Source organism: Manacus vitellinus, unplaced genomic scaffold (assembly GCF_001715985.3).
Source record: "Manacus vitellinus isolate BGI_N305 unplaced genomic scaffold, ASM171598v3 scaffold_24_pilon, whole genome shotgun sequence".
Classification (NCBI taxonomy): Eukaryota; Metazoa; Chordata; class Aves; order Passeriformes; family Pipridae; genus Manacus; species Manacus vitellinus.
This window is the reverse complement of record NW_021939798.1, coordinates 8,013,844-8,040,374: the sequence shown is the minus strand read 5'-3', so window position 1 is coordinate 8,040,374 and position 26,531 is coordinate 8,013,844. Positions and strand designations below refer to the sequence as shown.

The 26,531-nt window shown below is 44.9% G+C and overlaps 1 protein-coding gene across 2 annotated transcripts in view; it reads left to right on the top strand.

Moving 5' to 3' along the window:
* The window catches only part of MMD (monocyte to macrophage differentiation associated), a 41,207-nt gene that overhangs the window by 4,055 nt on the left and 10,621 nt on the right, over nucleotides 1-26,531 (top strand). The window contains exons 1-2 of one of the 2 annotated variants that reach the window (XM_018073329.3): nucleotides 20,817-20,902; nucleotides 25,987-26,068. In XM_018073329.3, the coding sequence (XP_017928818.1) occupies nucleotides 20,832-20,902; nucleotides 25,987-26,068 (153 nt within the window). In that variant the 5' untranslated portion in view covers nucleotides 20,817-20,831. Of the gene's footprint in view, nucleotides 1-20,816; nucleotides 20,903-25,986; nucleotides 26,069-26,531 lie in introns of those variants that run through there. The other variant, XM_018073330.3, reaches the window with a different exon arrangement.

Below are 26,531 nucleotides of genomic sequence, written 5' to 3'. Positions count from 1 at the left end.
AAGGGATAAGTCTTGTCTCATTTTGCACATTGTTTCATGGTGGAAACGCTCATCCTCTGATAGTGCTGAGTACAGAAGCACAGTAACACGTCCAAGTCAAACCCCTGGGCTGTAAGAAGGACTTTAGAATAGTTTTTACTGCCTAGAACTGCATCACCTTGAGTTACCAGTGATTCAGCTTGTGTGATGTTGGTGCTTTGGTGGGGATGCCAAGAGGCAGGAATTGATGTTGGGAGTTTAATTGGAAATACTGTTCTTCCAGCCATGGGCCAACACTGCTTCGTGTTTAGGGGAGCCCTACAGCCCACTTGCCATCTTTTAGATGGATTAAAACCCAAGTATCTTGAGCTACCTGTGTCCTTTTTATAAGGCAAAGCATCAGGCTGGGTCTCCTGGTGCTGCTCCAGCCCAAATGACTCCGTGACTCCCCCAAGCACTGCAGAATCTGTCCCATCAGGTGGGATCTGGGGGCTGAAAGCAAATCCACGTGTCCTGCTGGTGTCCCTGAGGGGCTCCTGCAGCCTGACCTGGAATAGCTGCTCTCAGTGGTGGATGGAATGGCAGCTGGAGCTGCAGCGAGGATGTCACGTGGGGAAGGTGTGAGGGATGGGGAGATGTGTGCTGGGCTCTGCTGGTGGCTGCTGCTGCCCAGGAGGGAAGCAGGAGGGCTCCTGGGGCAGCTGTCAGGGCTCTGAGGTAGAGCTCTGGTTCTTCACGCTTGGATGATGGAGAGCTAAATTAATTGTTTATAAATAAGCTGCCCTGACATTCACAGCAGGAAGGTATCTGACTTATCAAGAGAAAATCATAGCAGAAATGTAAAAAATGGGAAAAGCAGAACAGCTGCCAACTCTAGCTCCTGTTCTGCTCCTGCTTTAGTCTCCTCACTCCCTCCTCCTCCTGTGCTGGTTTCCTTGGAGACGCTGCTCCTTAGTTTCCCTCTCTAATACTGACACTGTTTGACATTAACATTTCAAAAAGGCATTTCCACCCTAACGTGACAAACGGGGAGCAGCTTTTGGAGGCAGATCCTTGTCACAAGGCATCCGAATCCAGCATCTGATGGTTCAGCCCAGGCTGTGGATGGGTCAGTCTCATCCCAGATCTGCAGCAGATGCTCTGTGTGGGCAATGAAGCTGTGCCCTAGTTTCTCCATCTGTTAATGGCAGCAATAATTGTTACACAAGTGGAGTGTTGGGTTGATTTAATTAATATTTATGAAGGAACACGAGATCCTTTCATGGGTGGTGCTATAGAGAAATTGTTAATTATGAATGATTATATATTTGTGTCTCTTCCTGAATGCATAGAAGACCTGGACATATTGTTTAAGCACCCACATTTCACACTCCTTCGGTATTGAAGCTGATTGGGCACATGATATAGCTCTTCATTATCTAAAAATACACTGAATTTAATTGCTATTGACTTCAGATGAGCAAAGAATACAGGCTTAGCATCCAGCTCTATTTTTAGGAATTGTATTTCCTAAATCATCAATATTTTTTGTAACTTTATTAGGCAATATTTTTCACCTTCTATTTTTAGCTCAGCCACTTCTTATATATAAAATAAATGTGCCAGTTCTAGGGCTAAACCTTTCAAGAAAGGGGAGAGGAGGCAAGGATTGGGCACATCCACCTTTGCCTTTTTCAAAGGACAAAACAGAGCCCCAGAGTACTGAGGGATTAATGGGAGGTGCCTCAAGTTTACTGCTGGAAACTGGGCATGCATGAAACAAATGTCATAAGCATAAAAGGTGTATTGAAAAAATTCATGAGTGGCAGCAGTTGATTTAATGTCTGCACATGCCCTGTGCATTCCCTATGACCACTGTACCTCTTACCCTCCCCAACAACCAAAAATGCAGTTCTCGATGGACTGAATAAGTACTTTTAACAGGTGATTTCTTTCCCATTCTCTCAGGAGCATATTAAGCATAAACTTGACATAAGTCACAAACTTGTTTCCTCAAAAAGAAGAAACCCACTTGTTTTCCTTCCAAGAGCAGAGGGAGCAGCCTTGGCTTGCTGGAGGACACACCTTTCACCTGTCCTGAGCCTGAAGGACACGTCCCTGGGCAGAGAGAAAGGTTCTGTCCAAATTTCAGCTGTACCCCTGCAGGGCTGTGCTTTGCTCTCTGCAGGGCTCAGGGCAACACCTCCTTTGAATCATTTCTCATCAGCCACCAGCAGCTCTGCAATTTCCAGCCCTCCAGGCAAAGCACACAGGTCACCACGGCAGAGAAGGTGTGAACTCAGAGTTGCTGGAGGGGAAGAAAAGCTTTTTACCGAGATGGGAATAGTATTTTATCACTTTTCAGGGCATTAGTTTTAGACCAGGTTTACACTGGAACCAGGGTGGTTTAATAATGGGTGGGTGGTTTTATTACTAGCAAAATCTCTGCTGCTGCCATGATTGCACCAGCAAAAAGCAATTTGACAATAAGCCTTATTTTCCTTGCTGAAACAATGTGTACTAACTTGGCAGATAATCTCATTAATTAATTGAAGCTCTATTTAGAGTTGATGGAGAGAGACAGCTTGTAGGGACACGCCATCAAGTCTTTTCTAGAGCAGACAAGGCTCTGTAAAGCTGCATTTTTATTTATATACATAGGCCGAAATGAAAATCGGGGCATTGCTTGTAAAGCCAAGAGTTCTATCCCTGGGGAACTGAATAGAAGGCAAATCTTTGGCATCAGGAGGCTCCGTGTTTGTTTTGGGAAGGAGAGCTGGCAGGGATCCCAATGCTAACTCTGAACATCTGAGGAAAAGGCTGGCTGGAAAGAATTATGTCCTGACGCAGACAGGGGAAAGCCAGGAAATTTGAAGCCAGGACAGAGACTCCAGTGTTAACTCATTCTGGCAGGGAAAAAAATAATTGTGAAGTATTAACACCACGTCCTTGGGACATGTATTTACAAACCATGGTGGTGTGTGAGTTCCTTGGGAGGATGGAGGTTTTCACCAATCCACGGTGGCAGAGGATGGAGAACTGCTTGGACACGTGGGAGGGCTAAGCCATGGCTGGAGGAGAAGATATGGCTCATCATTGTCAAATCTGTGTGCTTTTGCAACTGTGATGGCAGGGTTATTTGGCTTGGGAAGGGACATGCTGCTCCCCTGTTGTTGCCTCAAGAGAGCTGAAGGGACAGAGGACCCTTTTTCTTTCCCTCCAACCAATTCTGTCCTGCCAGCAGACCCCGGGGCTTCCCTCCTCTTGTGATTTTGTGTTCTCAGTGTTACAAAAGTCCATCTGCTTCTTGGGGTGACAGTTAAACTGCCATTAGGGCCATGTAAGATATTATCATGGGCTGGTTAATGGGAAACTGTTTTGCAGATGGACTGGCTGCTCTTCCCCTTTTGCAGACAGAAAACGCTTTCCCTACTTCAGCTGCTGAGGGTGAACGTGTGGGTTTATTTCTTTGCCTGTTTTCTCCTGGTGTGCAGTGAAAGACAGGATGCCCCAGCCTGGGGTAGAGCTCCTCAGAGCAGAAGGCAGTTGTGTTTGAGGCAAGAAGGAAAAGCAAGGTTCCAGCTCTGGCAGGGGGCAGAGGGTGAATGGTGCCTGCTAAAGCTTTCCCACAGGTGACCCAAGCCTGGCCCTCAGGGCAGAGCTTCAAAGCAGGGTCATGCTGTAGGGCTGCCTTTTCCTGTTTTGTTTAACAGCTGCTTGGGAGGACACGGGTTGTGGTTTTTTTGTGCCCTGTCTGCTGGGAAGCACTCAGGGTAACCTGCAGTCACAGATGTTACAGGAGCCCATTTCCATTTTTTTTTTTAGAGCAGAAGTCAAGGCATACTTACTGGATGAAAGGGATGAAGGCAAATGGCTTAAGCCCAGGCTGTGCTCTCATCACACAAGGGTGAAGCACCTCTCTTTGTTTCTACATGTAGCAAAGGCTTACCTGGACTGGACCAGGGCCAGCCTTTTCCTATTCCTGATTTCCAGGCAGGTGTACAGCAGCACTCTCACCTGTCTGTACCCTTGGATCTCTGGGCACTTCCCATCCTGTGCAGACAGAGGGAGTGAAAGCTGGATCTTAGCTGCCTACCTTCAGAGGCCAGTTCCCACAGGATGAGTACCAGGACCTTGTGAATGGCACCATGGCACATCCTGAGCAGGGCCAGGCGAGACACGTGTCCGAGTTGGAGCAGTGTGCACAGTGCTGGGAGCGTGGGCAGCTTCCTCTCACTGCACCCTGTTAGCACAGGGCTCCAGAGCATCCTCCTGGGTCAGCAGCATTTTGCTGCTCTCGTTTGATTTAAGTGCTACCCCAGATTAGCTCTGCTCCTACAGGGCACTCCAGATTAGCTCTGCTGCTACAGGCATCTGTCTTAGCAGATAAACCTCTGTCGGCCAGATCCGTCGTCTCAAACTCGCCGAATAACCCGCCAGAAGGCAACAAGGGCTCAGATAAGCCCTGAGTTCAAAGGGGCACTTTGGGCTTAGAACTTACAGTGTGTCTGATCATGACTTTAACCTGGGATGGGGACAGCAAGTGCCTGAGATGACCGGAGCAGGACAAGGCTTCAGAGAGAGAACTGGGTTTGTAGGTGCAGCCCTGGCACGGCGCAGGCTCCTGCACGTGGTGAAGGCAGAAAGGGCTTTAATATTTTGCCATGGATTTAAAAACCTGAAACCATCATAGTGCACATCTCCTAATAAAAGGATAATATGGAATGAGAAGCAACTATATCAGCTTCTTTGGTTGTTATACCCATATTAATGTATAATGCATACACCTACACAGGCAGAGACATGTCTTTGTGCACATAATTACAGCCTGTTGCATAAAGATTGCAAATGCTTCCATTTTAACCCTGTATTACAGTATCTTAAATTTGCAGAAGTCACCCCAGCTTGATTCTCATTCTTCTCCTCACCTTGGATCACCCTGTTCTCTTCTCCAGAAGCTCAAGGGACAGGGCAGATGATTTGACAGTCAACTGCATAAAGCAACTACTGACCCAAGCATCAGCTTTCTAAAAATCATGTTCTGGGATGCAGGTACAGCACATTATGTGCAGTTGGTGTCTCCCCACAAATCGTTGGTCTTTCCATGCTGCACTGTTGGGATTTCCAGGGGCCAGATTCTGTTGCTCCGGACTCAGGCGTGACCCTGGACCAGGTCTGTGCTCTGCTCTCCCTTTCCCTGCTGCAGGCAGGAGTTTACTTGAGGTAATTCAACAGGATTTCGGTGGAAATACCCAGGGGTGACCTAAGTGCAAGTGCAATGCAGCAGAGGGGCCCAAATTTGCATGGATACAACCACAATTACCATTTGGCTGCCACACTCCAGAGCCTGTGTCCGGCCCTGGATGTGCTGCCCCAGTTTTCTGCCATCCCTCCCTGAATCCCTCCCTGCTTTCAGGTCCAGCCGCTCTCTGACTGGTGGTTTTCACACTCCCTTTGTTGCTCTTTGTACAACAACATGACCACTAATTGCTCCAGCTAATTAACTGTTAAAAGACAGCGGCTTGGTCCTCAGATCCAACCCATGGGTTTGAGGAAAGCTTTCCTTGGAGACAAAGGCAGTTACAGCTGTGAACACCCTAAACCCCTGGCATCAGAGCTGCACCCGGGACAGGCAGCACCTCACTTTGTTCCCCCTTTGAGGCCTCGAGCAGTGTTTTTTCTTAGTTGAAAGTCAGGATGCCTTGTAGTGGACAGATGGCGTTTTTCAAGTGGAGATGGGATGAATGAAATCAAAGATCTATTTCAATTTGAACTAAAATAATCTGTCTAATCAGACTGTCTTCCCCTGGCATCTATCCATGGAAACACAAAACACAAAGTGGCAAGCAGCAGCTCTGGATTTTACACTCGAGTCCCTCCCTAAAGACTGAGTGTCCTGTCCAGCACAGATCTCACTGGGTTCCAGGGCTGTCTTGCTTTGTTTAATGTTTGGTGCAACAGCAAAAATTGCTTCTTTGTTTCTTTTTCATTTTAGTATCTGCCTAAAGCATCTCTTCTCTGAGTAACTTTGCACTTTCAGAACTGGAGTCCTGATGTACCCCCACAGAGCCTCCATCCAGAGGGGATGTGTAATGCTGCTGATGCAGCAGCTCTGGCTGCTCCATACCCAGCCAGGAGCAGCTGCTGGTAACCAGACCCTTGTTTTTGTCAACCCAAGATCCCGTTTCAGGTAGACCTGTACACAAGCTATAAATCATCAAGTCTTTTCTTTCACTACCATTTGCATATAAGGTAATAGCAGTCCTACTTTCCTTTGACAGTGCAGTAATTTATCATTTGACAGTGTTTTAATGAAAACTCTGCTGTTCTTCTCCCTGGAGTTGGAGAATCAACATTACAAAGAAGTCTTTCCTTGACCTTTCCCTGTTGGCCACTCCTGGAAATTAGAGTGTCTTCATTTTAATGAGCTCAGAGGATTGGGGAGTTGCAAGAAAAGGAAAATCGACTTCAAAAATACCTAACCTTCTGTGAATATGTCAGGACATGTTTTTAGACACAGAGCTCTTAACCTGAACAGGCTTGTTCTCTCCTTATTCTATGGCTCCTCCAGCAGAGCTGTTTCTTGGCTCCTATGGTTTATGATGCAAGGACATGTTTACTTTGCATGAGGTTTGTTGCAAAATATAGCCCAGATCTTCAGCTGGTGTAAATCACCCCTTTGCTCCCCTGTCCATCGCTCCTGCAGTCAAGCCTGGCTGGCAAACCCTGGGTGCCCTGACTGTGTGTGTGTGGATATCTGTGTGATATGTGAACACCTTTGCAAGGCTTCCAGGAGCTGTGTCTAACCAGGCAATGCTGTTGTACAAGTGAAATGAAAGAGTTCGTAAAGAAAACCAAAATATTTGTCAGTGGTTGATAAAACTCAGATTAATTTTGGGGCTTTTTTTACCAAAAAGTTTCAAAACTGGCCAGGCATCTTGCTGCCTTTCAGGTGTTGAAAAATTTCCTTATTTTACACTTTTTGTTGGGTGATTTCTTCCAGAAGTAGTGTTATGGGGTCAATCAGATCTCAAGCCCAAGCTCCTGGCTGTGGAAACACTCCTCTGTTTTACCAACCTGAGTGCCTGATTAGAAATCCAGTCTGCTCTCACAGCCAAGGGAGAGGGATGGGTACCTCCAGAGGGAATTCAGATCTGAGGTGGATTTAGTTTCCTCTGAGGTGACAAGGCACTTCATTTGGGTTCAGCTGAGGATAACCCAGGTTTGGTCTCTGCTATATGTTTTGGGTTTCTGGTCCTTGATGTAGTGTCAGCACAGGTGGAAAATCCGCTGCAGCTCTGTGTCTTGGAACATGCTTTGTGTGTGAACTATACATTAGAATTTGTACAGGTTTGGAAGTTGTGTAAATAATAGTCTTCTGTAGTACTACACACGTGCTATCTCGCACACATATTTATTTAGTAGTAAGACAGAAAGCTTGGAAGAGAACCATGTTTGCACAGGGCTGTAATGGCAGAGGTTTCCTTCTCATGTCAGTGTTCAGCACATAATGGAAGTTGATATATAGTGGAAAGCCTTGAGGAAAGGTAATTTATTCTATCAGTATAATGGAAAATCTGTAGGAAAGGTAATTTTTTCTATCAATTTCAAATACCCATACAAACCAGTATGGCTCTATATTCATATTTGCAGAGTTTATTTGCACAAATAATGGTGAAGTGAAAAAAAAAAAATAAACCATGGTGAACATGAAATAAACCACACTGGAATATGGGAGGAACGTCAGCAAAGCTGTCCTTGCTGCTGCTTTAGTGCATTTATCCAATGCTGAGTATTCCCAAACTGGGACTGAATGGTTTGGTTAAAGGAGAGCCAAGGAGGAAAAGACAGTGATTACTGGTTGTGAAACCGGGGCAGACTCTGGAGCAGCCATATGTGAATGTGGACATTGCCATATGAAGGGATGAATGTGCATATACATAATTCCCTGAGGCCTTAAATCACAAAAGTCTGACTGCACCAGACAGGGATTGCTCTGCAGAGCAGAACCTTCCAGCAGCCAAGGGCTTCTTTGATTAAGGATGGCTTTAAGTTTGCTGGTTTTAGCCCATTTTTAATAACCCCTTCTGGAGGGCAGCAGAAGACAGGGCTCGCTCCTCCAGGGCTGCCTCAAGTCCTTGATCACATCAAAAAAAGTTTGCCATAGCTGATGGTTTCTCACTGTGTCCTGTCCAGGCAGCTGGGAGGCGTTTTTCCAAGTGGAATGGTCAGTGGAGACCAGCTTTGCCGTTATAAAATGAGGAAAAGAGCTGTAGTTTTTGCAGCCAGGTAGCTGAGCGTGGTCACCCCCCAGCAGGGAGGTGGTGTTACGCTCACCTGGCTGTGGCACGGTACCAATCAGACATGCCTGGTCTCCCCAGGGATTTTACAGCCCTGGAGCTGAGGCACGTTAATTATCCTGCCGTCAAAACAAACCCTCCTCCTGCGCTGAGGACAAAGCCGCTGCTCCCAGCTGGACTCGGGAGCTGGAATAGCAGGGCTATGTGAGGTCAGGGTGGAGGTGAGCTGGCAGAGCTCCCCGGGGCAGGCACAGAGTGGCTGCTGCATTCCCATGTGCTTAGCTCAGGCTGCATCCCCTGCTATCATGTCCATTTTTGACAACAAAAAAGAGCAGCTTTGCCACCTCCTGTTTGACAGAAGGATGGGAATCGTCCCAGTCACCTCTGAGCTGGGAACTCTCAAAAATTGCCAGCGGGCACAGACACACCATGGCCCATGCTGTGACCAGCAGCATGGTATGGGGGGGTTAGGATGGGAACCCCTGCAGGGGCTCATCCTCACAGAGCTCCAAACCCAGTGCAAGATGACTGGGATGCAGTCCCTCATCCCTCATGGGATGATTTGTCCTTCATGGGTGCTGGGACTGAAATAGGGATGAGCAGAACTCATGTCTTCAAGCTGCTGTTCTCCATCCTTCCTCCATCAAACCCTCTTTGCAGAGAGTGAATTGTGACCAAAACAGATACTCTGAACTGCCTGAGTTGTGTTTTTACATTTCAGTATTAAAAACAGGACTTGGGACATAAAGCTGTGCAGCCAAACAGCTGGAATAAAGGTCCAGAGAGCAGACCTGGCTCCCACCATCTGCACTGGAGTCACAGCTCCCAAGACAGGCTCAGGATGTGCCCTCCAAGCTGAGTAGAATGGCTGGTTCATTCCTGCCTTGCCATGTTTAGTGTAGGACTGCAAAGTTTAATGGAAATCCAACCTTTCTGGCAGCTTTTTATTGCAGGGACAGGAGAGGGTTTATGTGAGCTGGATTTGTGAAGGCAGTTGTGCAAATATTTGTTCTCTGCTCCTTAGCAGCAAAGGGATGAGTACAAACAACATCTCCATTTAAGGTCCCACTCACTTGTTGCAAAAGACTTGATCCAATTTTGGTCTTGTTCTAGACCTCCAGCTCAGTTTGCAGGTTGTGTAACATGTAGCTCAGCCCCCACTCCACAGCCCTGAGCAGAGGCAGGAGTTGTGACAGAGTTGTGACAGATGAAAACCCTCCTGCCCAGAGAAGAGCCTTGATCAAGGCAGTGGCTGTGCAAAGGGCATGTTTAGGATCCCCAGTCACCAGTACAATTCCATCTACAGGTTATCACAAGCATCCATCTGCTCCCCACGAACACGGGATCTAGCTGGGAACAGCCAAGCAATGGGCAGGGGGTTATTCACTCAGTGAGGCCTGGCTGCTCCAGGCAGTTCTCCCCTGTGGACACTGCATCAGGAGATACTGTTCTTGCTGTAGGGGATGAAAATTCTAAAGACAAAAAAATTCCCAGCAAAACTTCAGCAAGCGGATTGGGCGCCCAAGTTAGATTAGGGCTGCTCTGTAAATGACCCAGGATCAGATCAGATTATTGAGACTGCAGTTTATAAGACCTCTCCCTCCCAGCTCCCTCCCAGCTGGGATTAAGCCCTAGGCCACATATTGAAAAATGAAATATAGAATAGCTGCTCCCAAAGTGGGTGTAGACTATCCAGTGCGGGATTTTTCCCACAGGAAAAATGCTGTTTGATTATGGCATTAAGTACTGTGCAATATTAGACATATACAGAAAGGCTCCCTAGTTGATTTTGCAACTTCAGTACTAGTCTTTTATGCTGTATTTTATGCTTAAAAGTGTTTATTTTTAAACCATCATTTGGGTGGTGGAGAACAGGTCTCTGCTGTGCCTATAGGGAAACTGTAAGAAAAATATCAGTTTGAACAAACTATCTTGGATGATTCCAAAATGATTTAGCCTTAAATTTCCTTTAGTGATTTCATATTGGACTTTTATCATCACTGTAATTCAATATTAATATTTTTAAATTGAAGTGCAGGAAAATTTCTGGCAGTTGTTTTTGGTAGGTTCCCTATTAATGTCTACTTAGCTGGAGACAGAAAGAGCCAAGCACACATTTAATTATGGAGATGTCTGCATGACAGCATAAAATCTCAAATGAAAAAGAAACACTCTTTTAATATGAATAATCAGGAGACTTAAAAGTACCAGTCTTCTTTAAATAGCAATATATTGATGACTAAAAGCAGCACTTATGTCTAGTGCACTAGACAGCCTGGAGTTTAAAGACCATTTCTTTTAACCTTCTATGCTGCAGGAATGCAAGGAGAGCATCCCTCAGTTTGTGTGGGATTGATGTCACCATCCAAAGGTTGGGCCCCTGCCCCCCAAAACTCCAGAACAAAAGGAGAGAGAGATGAGCTCCTCCAGAGTATCACCTCTCCTCTGCTGAGGGACATCTTTCCTTGAAGGAGATGCCCTCCTTTTTGTCTGGAAGGGCGGGCACTAAAGAGCTTTTAAATGGTTAATGTTAGTGAAAATTTACCCAATATAGCTCTACTGCCAAAACATGAGAATTTGGATTTCCACTGAAAAGCTGAAAGTGCCTTTATAAATTTCTGATCAAAAGTTTGTCATTTCGACTGAAACCTCCCCAGTGCCAGGTTGCTGACAGCTTTGGGGTTCTTTCCTTCAATTTGAGCAGACTGCTATTACAAGCCTCCAGTAAAGTTCTGAGGAGCTGGAAGCGGTTCAGAAACCACCATTCCTATTTACATCAGATGTCAGGCTGCTTGAAATGAGCCGTGGGCAGGCAATAAGAGCAGTGCAGGGCACAGCTGCCAGTGGGGTGAGCCCAGGGCAGGGCAGATGCCACCGCGGTGCTTTGCTGTGGCACACGCGGGGTGAGCACCACTGTGCCTTCCCCACCCTCACCCCGGGGCCGCACCTCGCCCTGGAATTTATAAAATTGGTCCCGCTAAAACCAAGCAGAAAGGGGCAGAGTGCTGTGACCTCAGCCAGGAGGAATGGTCTGGGAGCAGTGCAGGAATTCCTGGGCTTTGATCCGCTGCCAGCGCCGCGTCCCCGCCACGGGGGAAGCTACTGAGGAAACAGATTTTGAAAGCGTGGCCTCTCTCCAAGGCTCTGCGTTCCGTTCCCAAAAATGTGGCCTTGCAATTTTGCACATGAGCTACAGATAAGAAGGTTATAATGTCCAGGGCTGCAGAACAAGGTTAAGCCCCGGTGAGGGTTCCTGCTCCCCTCTGGATAAGCAGAAGCAGCTCAGAAGTGACAGGGAAGGAGCAGTTTCTGGAAAGCCACGCTCTGTACACACAAACACCTCTATTTCAGCTCTTCCTCAGGGGCATTGCCTGTTTATTGATTTTGTTCCACCTACTTCTACCTTTAAATATTGCTGCTGAGCCTCAAAACCCAGGAATGGGGAGGATGGGAATTTGCTGTCTGAGGTTCCAACCTTGAAAAACAGGTTGAGGGACTCCTGTGCCCCTCTGGATTGTTGTTTGTCCACTCGGTGTGCAACTGGCTCCCAAAAACCTACTAGGGAATTTTGTTCCCTTTAGGCCTTCCATCAATTATGTGACGGGTCAGAGTCTCATTTGTGTGAGTCCAATCACACAGTTACATCACTGGAATGCTGTACACTTTTATCCACCACAGCAGGAAGAGGTCTGGGTCGGGGTCTGTCTGAAAACTTATCCCTTCCATCAAAGATAACACAGTTTATAACTCTAACTCAAGGACAGACTGAGAATTCAGTGGATGGTGGATGCAAGGCCTCCACCTTTGGATACAAAGGTAGCCAATAGCAGTAACAATGGTTTTGCAATCACTCTGTTTGGAGCAGAGTAGACAAATTTGCACTGGAATCAAACCTCTTGATGCCCCTGTTTCTCTGACCTCTCAGCAACTTGGCCTGGCCACCAGTGATTAAATGTTACATCCCAAGAATTTCCTGTCAGCCAGAAGGGACGTGGTGAAACAGAACTCCCTTTACTCTTTGTAACATACCCTAACCAAGAGAAAGAACATTTGGAGTTTTGTCCTTGAGTACCAGAAGTTATTTCTGCAGAAACAGTGAAAAAAACAAGTCTCTAAACATATCAGGGGAATTGCAAGTTAGATGATCACTTGGATCTTCCTGTCCCTGCCAGTCCCTCCACTCTCTCTTCTCAAGGCTAACAAGCATTATTCAGATTGGGAAACATGGTAGGGACAGTGCATCTGATGTTTGTTGGGTTCTAGTAAAGAACATGTTTATTTTGCTTCCGAATTATATTTGTAAATATTTATGAACCAGAGAAAAAAATGGATTCATATTTTATTAAGTCTGTTTACAAAACCTAGAAGAGCTGAGACAATGCTGTGCATTAGAGATGCTTTCTCCCTTTCCAAATGTATTTAAGGAACCTATAAAAAATAAAACTAGCAGGCTGTCAGCAAGCTGCTTTGGGAGGAGGCTGGCAGGAAGGGCAAAGGGAGTTCAAAAGGCTGCTGGGCTCCTCACAGCCCCTGCCAGCGAGGCCAAGCTCCCTGCAGCCGGTGCTTCGTGACCCTCACGGGGCATTCAGGCACCTCTTCAGTGTCACTGCCTTACATTCATCTTGAGCTTCCTCTCCTGTATTTGGTTTTTTTTTTTCCCTAAACTATTGAGAAAACTAAGTACCATTTTAAGCTACGACACAATCATAAAAAATAATACAATTTGAGCAAACTTACCTCAAAAACCTCAAAATGAGACACCGTCCCATGAGAGTAAAATTTCAACTATTTAACCTCTGACAAGAAACCGGTTTGTTTTCTTTTGCTAAATATGTTTAAAATCTCTAAGCGGTTCCAAGTGGGATGTAGAAATCATTTCCTCTCAGATGACAAATGACAGGCTAAATTCCACCCACTGTTCACTTTGGCCTGACCTGGAGCTGATAGGAAACAATGAGCGTCTTTCCGTTAACTTAAATGGATTTTGTGTCAGCCCCATTAAGTAACAGCTTATTTCCCTTCATTGATTGTGATGTCAAAGATGAGGTATTAAGAGTGATTATGGATGGCAGACACGTTCACAGAAAAAAAAAAAACCCAATGGTGGGAAGAAGAGAGTAAAGGTTTGTGCATGTCAACGTTATAAACATTGATTAAAGATGGTCCAGCGTGGAAAGGGATTTAAACATGGAACTGCTTCACTCTGGCTTTGTAAGTGTGAACATTTTCCATTTACTGTTTACAAGGCAAAAACTTGGGAGTTTATAAAATATTGGGGTCAAAGAGAAATAATTCAGTTCTGCATGGGTAACAGGTTGCTAAAAAGATCTTCAAAAGCCTCAACTTCTGGATGCCAAAATCCAACATCTGGTCTTTTTTTACCCCAAGAGTGGGGTAAAAAGCTGGTGATGGTTTTCTTTGCAGGCCACAGTGATGAGACCCCATCAGTGCAACTGGAGGATGGGGTGGAAGGCTTGGTCCCTTGGGATCTACTGACACTGAGAGTATCTACTGTTATAGTACAATCAGAATAGTTCTTTATTCTCTGTTGTAGACTCCCTAAAGGCAGCAACAACACAGAGTCTCATGACTCTCATCCTTTTGGTTTAAGAATCTAAACTGTGATTTTTTAGGTGCTCTTCATGGTACGGTCCAAACTGGACCTGAAGGCAATGACAGCTGCTTAGTTCCTGAGTCAGGTTGTCCTGATTTGGCCTTTTGTATAAAATTCTCTTTATGAGCAAATTTTACCTTTGCATTGCCCTTTGACAACCCCCTCTTTGCCTCTTAGCCAAAATTACATACTGATTTCTGCTGGAGGAATTGATTCATGTTCCAGGGGCTACGGGACACCATCTTTTTATGGTGTAATTACTAAAAGCCAAACTCCCCTGACATTTTTTATTTCTAAAGAAGCCTTGAAATCTGGCACCTCTATGACTAAGGCTTCCCAAAGGAAAAGCTACATAATCAATATCTGAAAGCAAGATACTTCTGTATTTTTTGAAGTAAAAGTTCTCTTCAGTCATCAACAGACTTGATTCATCTGATGACTCAGAGTTTGTGCAGCTGGTCCAAGGCCATTTCAGAGACTCAAAAGTGCTGCTTTTCTCTCCCTCTCTGAAGACATGATCTTTTCTCAGCTACATGAAGCACCTCCTGCCCTTGTGTCAGCTTCTTCATCAAGGAGAGGGTTATATTCAGAACATGCCACCAGGAGGAATTTGATTGAAAAGATGGATTAATATCAAATTTGATCTTCTTTGGGTTTCCCAGTATGCATTTTGAAATCTGTGGCCTTTTTTTTACTACTGGAAATGCAATACATGGCAGGACTATTGTTTGATTCACAGACCAAATGACTACAAAATAACATTTCTCCATTATTTTCCTGCAATTAAACTTCAATAGTCACATAGATAATCATAGTATAATTTCATGTCTGTCTTTTGTTTAGGAACTTAAAGCTCATTGACTTGAAGTCCCTAAGTCAGATACATTCTCTCTACACTTTGCTTTAAGTTTTCTAAAAATCAGAGCTTACATTTTCTGCACACATTTAGGTTTTATTTTTATTATAAAATTCCAGCCTCCCACCAAATTTTAAAATTCAGCCATTGCTCTCAAAGCAGTTCAATGGCTCAGTTCACAGGTAATTTAAATAGTCAATTTTAAAACATCTCTCTTTTCTGAGTTTAGAGCTTTCCCATTAATTGCTGTCATATGAATGATTCCTATTGACTTGAAGTACTTTGGTGTTATTCCCCAAGGTAAGTGTTTATTATCCCCACAAAATCTTGTGGGTTTGTGGCCATGAAAAATACACTTTCCTCAGAAATACTGACAAAAGAGAAACCTTCAGCCGAATTTGACATTTCATTATCTAGCCTAATGTAATCTAATACAAGGCCCATTCCTCTAAAACCCCTTGTTTTACTTGCAGGAGGTCTTTCTATTATATTAGTAGCAATGCTATAATCCCATTTCAGGTCAGTGCTGGCACAAGAGCTGGGACACCAGGTAAATATTTATGTTTCAACATTTCTACTGCGAGTGGCTGTCTATGCCAAGGAGCCAGCCCTTCTTAGATACCTGTGTCACCCTGGAAAAGTTGTCCAGGCCAGAACTAATTCCATTAGTGTTTGGAAAGCTATTTATAAGCCTGCCTTCAGTGGGATGACCTTATTAATTAGACTGGGAGAAGGCTGAGGGAGGGAGAGGCGCTCGTTTCACAAGACCATTGACATGCATTTCAGTAAGTGATGCTTCTCCTTCACACTCTGCTCAAAATGACTGTCAAATAAAGCAGAAATCTGGGTCAGTCTGCAGAAAGGAAAAAAAAAAAGCCAACAGGTTCCTCATCCTGGTTCAGACCCAGAGTGTAACTTTTCTCAGGGTAGCTCTGCTGCCACGTGTCCTCAGATGTGCTAACAAAGCCCAAACCCTTTGTTCTCTTTACCACTAAAGCTTCTAAATCAAACCTTAACCAAACCATCCCCTTCCTCCTTTATCATGTGCACTGCTAAGACAGGAAGGCTGGATCCTCATATTCTGTTTATTATGAAGTCAAAAGAAGGCAGAAGGGTATTTCTCTCCACCCTTATTTACCAGAAATGCTTGATTTACTCCCCGGTGTAGAGTGGGAGTGGAGAGGAGTTTCACCTGTCAGACTCGTTTCCTTTGCCTCATTAAGGCTCTGTGCTGCTCAGCTTCCTTCACCTCCCCACTGCATTACATTGGCCAAGAGCTCCCCGTGTGCTGCCCTGCTGCCTCCAGAGCCAGCCTGTCACCACTGGCAACTCCAAAAAGTAAGTACCTGGGAATGTTAGCAATGTCTTGTCACTAATACATCCGTTTTGGCAGCTGGGGAGCTGCTTCTCTGTTATCTGTTTAACAAATCAGGGGACTTGTTATTGTGCAGGCTCGTAATAAGGACTCGTCTGTGCCAAAGGGCCAGAAGAAACTCAGCTTTTGTGTGAGGTGTTTACTTTTATTAAGATAACCTCCTGAGAGGATTTCATTCACCACTTGACATCTCATGTGGCAATTAAATGTTCATCTTGGGTGGGGAAAAGGAAGCTTTTGGCAAGTCCTTGATATTCGTTTGATAGATTTGTGCAACTCAAGACAATTTTGCAATGCGGTGAAAACTACAGACCCCACTTCTGTGCCTCTCTTTGCATAATGTTCTACAGGCATTTGATGTCTGACTTAGAAATTATGGCTATGTGTGACAATTTAATGCTCATAAATAGTCCAGGAGAACAAATTTCTCCATCCCTAGACAAGCAGACAGTGCTTGTGAAGGGCCAGGAGGAGATTCTGCATGGGTAAAATTTGACCTAGAAATAATAAGGGCAAACCACACAGCTCCTGTGCTCCTGACTGTCAAGAATTGCAATTAGTAACAGATTTGCTATGTGAACACCTTTTATTAGGTGCCAAATGGGAGTCTGTTGGGTATCAAACTGAGATTGCCTGGTTCACTTTGGACAACCCGTTTTACAAATACCTCACAGCCTTGATTAGAACTAAATTCTCTTTCCCAGTGTAAAAATAATAGGTTAAATGTCTTATTAACAAGCCCTTGGCTGTTCATTTTCAATACATTACTCCTTCCATGCACACTACCTGATTGTGCCCCACAGCAGGGATGCACTCAAGTAAGAAAAGTTCTTCCATCTTCTTGTAACTCTGACTCATCTATTAAAATTCTGGCTGAGTGCACCAGGACATATTTCTAGTCTTATGAACATTTTTAATCAAATGGACTTTGGGTATTCGAAGGCTCTTTTCTTTTATACTTTGTGAGTAATCAAACTAATAAGTTTTTGTTCTTTAATGTTGTATGCTTAATGCCAATTTTTAGGATTTAGATTTAATGGTTCCATGGTCCATAATAAGGGGTTTCTTTTGTTGTGATTTTTTTAAGGCATTCTGATTAAATAGATCATCAAAAGCAATTACAGAGATGAGTTCAACAAGAGTCATCAGTACTAAAAATATGTTCTTGGTCAGGACTGCTTTAACAATATGTGTGTTGAGTAATTTAGTGCTCTCCTAAAGAGACACAGACATCCAACTACAAATCTTCCACTTTCATCACCACTGTCAAGATGGTTGGGGATCTTCTTAAGCTGGTTCCACTCAGTCAGGCTTCATGATAAGAGTGTTCTTATTTTCATTCAAAGTAAACAAGTTTGAAACAGTGATTATTTTTATTAACTGTATCTTGAATCTGTACATCTTTGATGGAAGTTACGCCCGTTTGAGATCTGTGACCGCAGAACAAAGGTGGAAAAACAGGCTTTGAAAACTGTGAGGAGAAAAACTCTCTGTGATGTGTTTGCTGGTAGAGTCCAGATCAAATGTCCAAGGCAGCGTGGAAGGAAATGAAAATGGGAGTGGCTTGGGAAGAGACAGAAGAAAGAGTCAAAGAGGAGCAGGGGGAATGAGAGAAGATGGAGACAAGATCTAATGACTCTTTGCCCCTTTGAAGGTGTCAGCACATTCATTTTACAGGAGTCAGTCCAGGCTTTTATCAGAATCTCAAAGCAGCGGCTTTCCAGTCACGGTGTCCACAATGTCACATGATCCCGAATGTTTTTACAGCCTGAGAGTGCAAATTACTGGGGCAGTGGCCGAGGAATGCAAGGATGAGTGTGTGGTACTGAGCAGGAAGGGAGCTGCGCCACCACAGGTTCTACCTCAAAATAAAGCCAGGATATTGGGATACTGCTGACACTTCAGCTGTTCAAATGTAGCTGCGTGTGCAGGTCTGGGCTCTTCAGTCGCGTCCTCAAACTTGGCTCCTTTTGGATTAACAGGTAACATAAGCAATATGAAACCTTATTACTGGTGACACTGTTAAATCAGATGACAGATTGTACCCATTTATTAGCAGCGATACCGCAGAGATTAATAGATGTGTTTCTCAGGGAGCCAGCTCAGCTCTCCATTTCAAGGGCTCTCCTTTCCAGCAACAAGCTCTGCCTTCCCCTTTGAGCAAAGATGAGCCAAGTGCCTGTCTTCTGGCCCAGCCCCAGCTGTTCTTGCAGCAAGCCCCTGTTGGAGACAACCAAAATCTGCAATTTGTACTAGAAGAGCTTATTCCATCCTGAAACTACAGAATCTGAGGGGCAATTCTTGCCATGGCAGTTTACAAAACTGTTACCACTGAATCCTTTGCTCACTTCTGGCACAGAGGAAGAGTTGGTAAATGGGACTGAGGGCCGTGAAGGCCATGAAAAGTCAGATTTAGCCTGACAACCAGCCAAGTCATGATGTTCACACTTCCCTCTGCTGCCTGTGATGGAGGTGGTTACCTGGCAGAGGTGACGTGCTTGGCTGGGGAGATGACTTACAAACCATGGCAGCAGCGGCCAGCAGATCCCATCTGTCTCAGTCCTGCCATAAAAGATGTTAACACTGGGTATGGTTTATTTGTCTAAACCTGTGGTTTGCTTTGGTGTTCCTCTACTAATCACTTTTGTTGAGGCCTGGAACCATTCAAAATCCCACTGTAAACAAGAGCTTAGATTCCACAACAGGAGCATGAATAGAACGTAATATTCTCCTAATTCATGCCCTGATTTGTACAATACGAGGCAACACCACATTTATCTTACGGAAACACGCTTGACGTGGTCCCTTCACGTAGTGGAATAACCCTTGCTTGGAAGTTTGTTTGGAGTAGATAAGATTATGGTGTACAGGCAGGGGAACTAAGGCAGTTAGTCAGGTTATCACAGGCAGTCTCAACACTGTAACCTCGATTCGGAGTAAATTACCCCACATGCAGCGTGATGTGACAGCAAAGCAGGAGTGTTTTGCTGGGCATCTGCACAGCGGGATGGACCCCACGGGCAGGGGGGTGAGGACACCGGGCCCAGCCGGTGCCGCATCCCCTGGGGAAGGGCTCCTTCAGCTTCCAGGCTCTGAGGACGAGGCGCGTTGCCACCGCCAAGCCCTCATCTCGTGTGGGTGAACGAGCCAAGACAGTGCAATTCCACCGCATCCCCGGTGCCGTTCCACCCCCTGCGAGGCTGCGGGGCGAGCTGCCGCCTGGAACCCTCAGCGCCGACACGGGGCCGTTGTTTCCCGGCACCTCAGCCCCACAGCCAGGCCGCGGCCCCCGGCGCTCCCCGGCCCGGTCCCCGCGCGGCTGCCGGGGGCGGTGCCGCCCGCCATGGCCGGGCGGCCGTGTTGCCGGTGGGCGGGGCCGGGCGGGGGCGGCGCGGGCTGCAGGGAGCCCTGGGCCGGTTAAAGCGGCCGCCGCCCGCCCGGCCCGCGCTCAGCCGCCCGGCGCCCGCCGTTCCTGCGCGCCGCGCCGCTCCGCTCGCCAATGCGGGGCCCGGAGCCCGGCCCGAGCCGCCCCGGAGCCGCCCGCAGCCCCCGGCCCGACCCGACCCGACCCATGCGCGGGCTCCGGGAGCGGTTCGGAGGTGAGCTCGTCCCGCGTCCCGCGGGGCTCCCCTTCCTCCCCGCGCTCTCCGAGGATGGGTGGGGGCGAGATTGCCGCGGCATCGCTGGTGGCGGCGGGAGCAGGCAGGCCGCCGAGCGGTGCGAGGGGATGGGTGCGGTGGGTGTGTATGGGGGGTCTGATGGGGTTTGTTTCTTTATTTGTTTATTTGCTGCCCCGTTAAGCGGGTGAAGGGTCGCGCATCCGGCCGTGGTGTCGGATCGCGCGGGCCGACTGTGGCTCCGGGCCGGGCTGGGTCCGGCACCCGCAGAGCGCTGGAGATCCTCGTCCAGCTGCCCCTCCGGGCGGATTGGTTACAGAATCGTAGAATCCGGGATGGTTTGGGTTGGAAAGACCTTAAAGCTCAGCCTTAAAGCTCATCTCCTTCCACCTTCCATCCCCCCGCCATGGGCAGGGACACCTTCCCCTATCCCAGGTTGCTCCAAGCCCCATCCAACCTGGCCTTGGACACTTCCAGGGATGGGGCAGCCACAGCTTCTCTGGGCAACCTGTGCCTCCCCACCCTCACAGGGCATCTTACTGATGCCCAATCTAAACCTACGCTTTTTCAGCTTAAAAATCAGCCCTTTTTCAGCTTAAAAAGATGCTGCTTTTGTTCATGGCAGGGTTGATTGGGTAACTGCGGTCAGGGTTTCTAGATAAACATGTACATCCGTGGGCTTTAGGTTCTTCTTTGCCCAAAGTTGGGATGCAAGGCTGATAACTATTGATGGACAGTCCATCTCTGGGACAGGGGCAGTTTCTGTGGTGCCTTTCCTCAGCAGGTACCCACCATAGGGCTGCCCTGCTCTCCTTTCACCAACTTGCTCAAGAAACTAAAACCTAAGTACTAAAAGGGAAATAAAATTGAAAGAGAACCGAGAGAGAAAAATGCAAATGCAGTCGGATGTGGTTTTTCTGTGCTAGCCCACACCTTGGCTGTTAGGCTGGCTGGTGCCTTGCCCCTGAGCTCAGATGAGCTGCAGCACCCAGGGGTGACTTTTTGCTGCCCCTTCTTCACTTGAAATGTTGCCTTTCGTGCTTGCTGGAAGGCTGAGAACCTTTGGGGAGGTCAGTGGGATGCACAGACACTTTTTTCCGTGACCTGATCTATGCATGGTACCAGAGTTGTTTATGGATTCTCTGAGTATTGCAGATTTCCTTTCATCTTTAGTGTCGTGCTGTAAGTACATGAACCTTTGCACAGCGTGTGATTTCACTGATATTTCCAAATAAGGGAACTGCTTCTGTACTGATCTGAATTATTTCTGTGCCTCAAATGCTCAGTGATAGTAAAGATTGTGTGAGCAGTTACAAACCACAACTAGATACTGTCAAATCCAGGAAGGAAGGCGCCTAGTGAAGAGGAATATGGCTCTATTTTTAACTGAATGAATTTGTAAAGAGGAAATATCAGCCAATTTGGCAAGCTTTTTATGAATCTTTTAGATTCTCTTCAAAATCTTACCTAAATCTTCATCATGAAAATGTAGTGCTGATCTGTTTTGACCTGCTGGTGATTTTTTTTTTTGTCTTTCCTCTTGAAAACAAAGAGCCTAGATAACATATTAGATAGTGAAGCATATATTTAGATACTGAAGCAATTTTGAACCCCATTTAATGTGTGCTAATGCTGGTTTTGTGCAGTTACGCCCACCTTGTTGGAGTTTCTCATATGCTGTTATTTGTGGTTTATTGGGTCTAAATGGCTTCTGCTGCTGGAAAGCACAAAGAAAGAAAGACACAGAAAGGGATAATGTGCTTTTATGTTGATAAAAGGAAGTATGAGGTCTTCTGAGCTGAATAAAGGAAATATACTTCCCGAAAGGACTAAAAAAAAATCCAGATCTTCAAGGCCGTTATCAGTGCTTGCTGTTTTTCCTGACATTTTGCTTCATGCTTAAAAGAATAATTCATTCAGCAGATGGGAATCATGAATAAGGCGAGATTTGATTTCCCTTCTGCAGTCTGGGGTCTAATCTTGCTGTGCTGCCAGACAAGTGCCACACAGAGATGTGCAATAGATTTGGGGATTTTGTAATTTATTTTTCTAAGCTGGATTTGCATGCAAAGATAAAGCATTAAGAACCCTCAGATTTTCCTCCTGCTTTGTCTCCCAAATACTATCCTCTCCTAATTCTGGAATCACTGTGAAACAGGCAGCATCTGCTCCTTGGGAATCAATAGGAGCTTGAGATTGGGGTCTCTCACAAAGGATGGATCAGTCCCTGTGTTTAGCATTTAAAATATTCAAAGTATTTCAAGATCAGAGCTCAAGCAGCGTGAAGGGAGGGATCTGGGTTTCTTCCCTCTTGTTTTAAATTGTCGTATGTCTTTCTCAATACCCCTTTTCCACTTATATTGGGAGTGTGCTCATCAAAGAAGGTTGTTTGCGTGCTGTGGAATTCTGGAGCTTGGACTTCCTTGGCCTCAAGCAGATGTTGAGCATTGAGAATGCATTTAAATTGTGAAAAGGAACTCATTGCTCAGCTCAGTGTGAAAGCATCCTGCTCTCCTGGCTGGCTGCAAGCAGTTCTTAGTCTCTTAATTTCAGTAATTTCATATTCTGGTGTTGAAGGCATTAATATTTTATATTGGAGATCTTGGATTGTCAGTATCTGAAATGGAGAATGATTTCTGTTTTCTTGTGAGATGTGCTGCAATATCCCCTGATTAAATGACTCCAGTTTCACTGGAGCCCTGCAATTAAAGAATACATCAGAGATTTGCTAGAAAATCAAAAGGCTTCACTTAGAAGCTTTATAATTCTGTAAATTATAGTCCAGTTCAGTGGGACTTTATCAGGCTGTCCTGCATTTGATAATAACCTTAATGGTTGTGTTATAGAGAGCCTTTGTTTGGGAGTAAACAGCATCTGAATGCTGTAAATTGAGCTTCCACTTTTAGGAAGGTGAGATTATAATTCCCACAATTATCTTTTCCAGAAGAGGCAAACGTGACCTGTAGACAGGAGGAAGAACAATGTCCCTGTGTTTCAGTATTCATGTGGCAGAAAACAAGAAGCATCTGTTGTTGGTGGAGTGGGGTTTATTTATTTATTTATTTATCTCTAAGAAAGAACAGAGCAGTTTCTGCCTCTAGAATGTGGATAAGTCTGTAACCACATTGTTCTGCCTTCATGTTGCAGTGTCATACATCCCTGTAACTACAGGAGTACATGGCTGACTTCAACTGTATGTGTCAAAATAATTTCTCCTGGTTTCGATGTGTACTTCAGTAATATCACAGAGCAGCTATTTTCAAACTGCAGGTCTGTTTCTTAAGACATTAAGCCTGAACTGTCAAACTGGAAATGAGAGAGATGTAAGGGAAGCTGCAATTATTGCCCTGTGCAACCACCTCTTTGGTGATCCTCCCTCTGAAGTTGTTCCTGATAACATTTATAAATAATTAATTATCAAAAGGAAGGGGGAAAGAACTGAACCTTTGCTCTACTAAGAGCACTGCATGTGAGAAGTGACCTGAGCAAACGTGCTGGTGTTTGATGCCTGGGTCTTGCAACCTGTTGCAGTCGGTGCCTCTCAGAAGGGAGAGGTGCAGGAACGTCACATCTACAGCAGAGGTGCTGCTGGGGTGTTGTGAGACCCATTTTTTAAGGCAGAGGTAAAGCTGAACTCTGCCCCTCCTGCCAAAACACACCAGTGGTGGTGTGTTACTGGTGTAAACCTGTGGGTGAAGGGGATGGTGAAGTGTCGCTGGTTCCAGCAGAGCCCTCTCTGGTGGAGAAAGAGCGAGTTTGGGATGTCGAGGACGTCCAGTAAATCTTTCAACAGCCATGTTCCTGACCATTTTTGTTGTTACTGTATGTAAAATAAGAATAAATGCTTGAAATGTTTTGTAAGTGCAAAGTTCTCTGAAATCTGGTGCTTGTCTGTTTTGCCAGCCTGAAGTTACCACACGTGAACGGATATTTGCACTGTTCCTGTGATGCCACAAAGGGGAAAAATCCCCAACTCCTTGTGTAGATAACAGAGCAAGGATGGCTTTGTTACTGTTTTTGTGTTCTATTCTGCTGCTAATAACTGTCTTCAAATTACTGAGAGCAAGGGGTTCTAATTTCTGAAGTGTTTGTTCATAATTCTGTCTAAAATCTAACATTACCCCGAGCTCTGTTGTGGCTGCTTTAGAAAGATGGAGTATATTTTCTACTAAATAAAAGGAAAAAGAATTACAAGTAGTCCTCTGCTGGATAATAGAACATCCCATTAGCAGGCTATCTTCAATTATTTATAGATTTTTATATGATAATAATATCTTCCAAAGAAATTAGGAACAGTGGGAGTTATAAAGCTACTACCGAGTATAAGCTTATTCCTTTTGGTTCTTCAGCTTTGGGTTTCTTTTTCTTTTTTTTATTTTTTACTTCTTGTGGAACTTCTAAGTACCATCACAGAGAAATGCAATAATACTCTAGATGTGATCAGTGAAAAGTTTCCCATGACTTTGAATTTATGGAGTCGGGCAAGGGCAGTCTGAGCCTGGTCACTCGCTGAGCCAACAGATGCTTTTATTTTTAAATGTTTTCCTAATTTGGAAGCAGAACTGAGTGAACTGAATGTTCCAACTTTAGAGGATGCAGAGATGGTCTTCAGCAGCTGTTGAAGACCTGTAAGCACTGGACAACAAATGTTTTGTGAGTGTGTATATGATGATGGTGTCATTGTCCTCTTGGAGAGGAGAGCAAGGTGCCACTTGTCACTGACAAAGGAATTGACATTTTTTAACCATATATTAACTCCTGCAGTTACTAATTTGCTACCAACCATTTATACTCAGTGTCTGTGAATTAAATTCACATTTGTCTTATCCTTTGTATTAGTAACAACTGAAACTGTTTCTTGAAGTTGCCACAATTTGGGGAGAGATCACTATGCTTTTGTTTTATCATTGCTGCTACATTTTCATAGAGGAGCTTAGAAAAAAATGGTTCACAAATCACTTAATAAGTCAGCCAAGAAAACCAAATGAAATATCCCACAGATTTGGAACTGCTTACTCAAGATTTGGGTTGGATTTTTTTGGTTGATTGTTTGTTTTTCCCTGGGTTGAGGTCAGCCAATATTTTATGGATGTCATAAGAATAGGACTCATTTTGACTTAAACCAGGAGGACATGGGGAAGGACCAACGTTTGTCTAACAAGCTTTTTATATAAATCTTGCTAAAAAAAGCTGCTCTCAGTTGTGAACATAAAGACATATTCTCTATTTGTTGTGAAGTTGTTCCTGGTTTGTTGGATATGTGAGTAATTGTCAGTGCATGGTTTTATAATAAACCATTCCTGGAGTAAACAGGAATTATTAGTGAAGGAGAATTCCTTTCATGGGACAGTCAGCTGTGCTGGGATAACACACAGTACTGGAGCTGGAGCAGTTTATAGCTCTGATTTAACTGCTTGCATATAGATGTGTGCTGGCTTTTACAGATGTTTCTACACAAATCTAAATTGTGTAGTTTCACAGAAACAACTCAAGTGTTTGGGTATTTTACTACAGTGAAATGAAACGTTTACACTGGCAAGTTCTTCCAAAGCTTTCTCAAGTTTCATCATATTCTGTTTGGCTTGCACAGACTGTGTTTGGTGTGATTGTTTGTTTGTTAGGTAATGTTTGAAAATTCCTAGAGAAAAAGGTGGAATGTCTATGGTAAACCTCTTGAAATTTTTCCTCTTCAGAGTTGACTGTGAGAGTTTCCTTTCATCCCTGTGTATCTTGAATCTTAGTTACAGACACAAGATGGGATTGGCCTTAAAGAAAAAAATGAGCCATCCAATACTCCAAACACAAATATTGCTTGCTGTAGGAATCAAAAAGTCAGTGTTCAGGTTGGTTTATTCCAGGGTGTTGAAGAACTGGATTATTGCTGTAGTTTCAAGAACTTCTTAAAAGAAGAGTAACCCTTGGCAGCTATGAAGTCCAGGTTTCAAGAGCAATTCAAGTCCATATTATCTCATTTAAATAGGAAGTAGTTCATTCTTCATCTGACCAAGCTGTCAGAAAAGAGGGAGTCTTGATGTATGGGAAGCCTTGATGGAAGATAACCCAGCACTGCAACAGGCAGGCACAGAAACTGCTTTAACGTGTGCTGCTGGTGGGGGGGACCTGGGAGAACTCAGCTTAAATAACAGTCACTCTGAACGTGCCTGTACTTATAATTCTTAGCACTGCTAGGCTGGAGATATTCCTTCAGGACACTCCAAGAGATGGTTTATTAACTTGCCTAAAAGTACCTCTTAATTATTCAACAGGTTCATGAACCACCCAGCTCCAGCCAACAGCCGCTACAAACCCACTTGCTATGAGCATGCTGCTAACTGTTACACACATGCAGTAAGTACAGTTCTTTTTTTTTTCTCTTCTTCTCTTTCTTTTTTTTTTTTTTTAAACCAGATGTTTCAGTAAATTTTTGTGGGTTTGGATTGCTAAATGCTCACCTTTGCCCAAGTGTATTCATATTTACGACCTCACTGGTTTTGTGTGTGTAAGCTTTAGCTCTGGCAGTCCAGGAAATCAGATGTTTGGTGATGGCTGGCGCCTGTTCTGAGTCTCTAGGAGCTCCAGATGCTTCATAAGGTTCCTTTTTAGCAAAGTTATAAGTCTTGACATTTTTCCTCTCTCCCAGTCAAAGGATGCCTATGAGAAAGGGAATATAGGCCAATAATAGTTAACCCTGCAAGGTGGATTTCCCAGTTCTGTGCTGACATAATATTGTGTACTGCAAGTACAAGAAAGCTTTATCCATGTTCAGGTAAAGGCTTCATCAGACTCATGTGGGTATGAGCTAGAAAAGCTG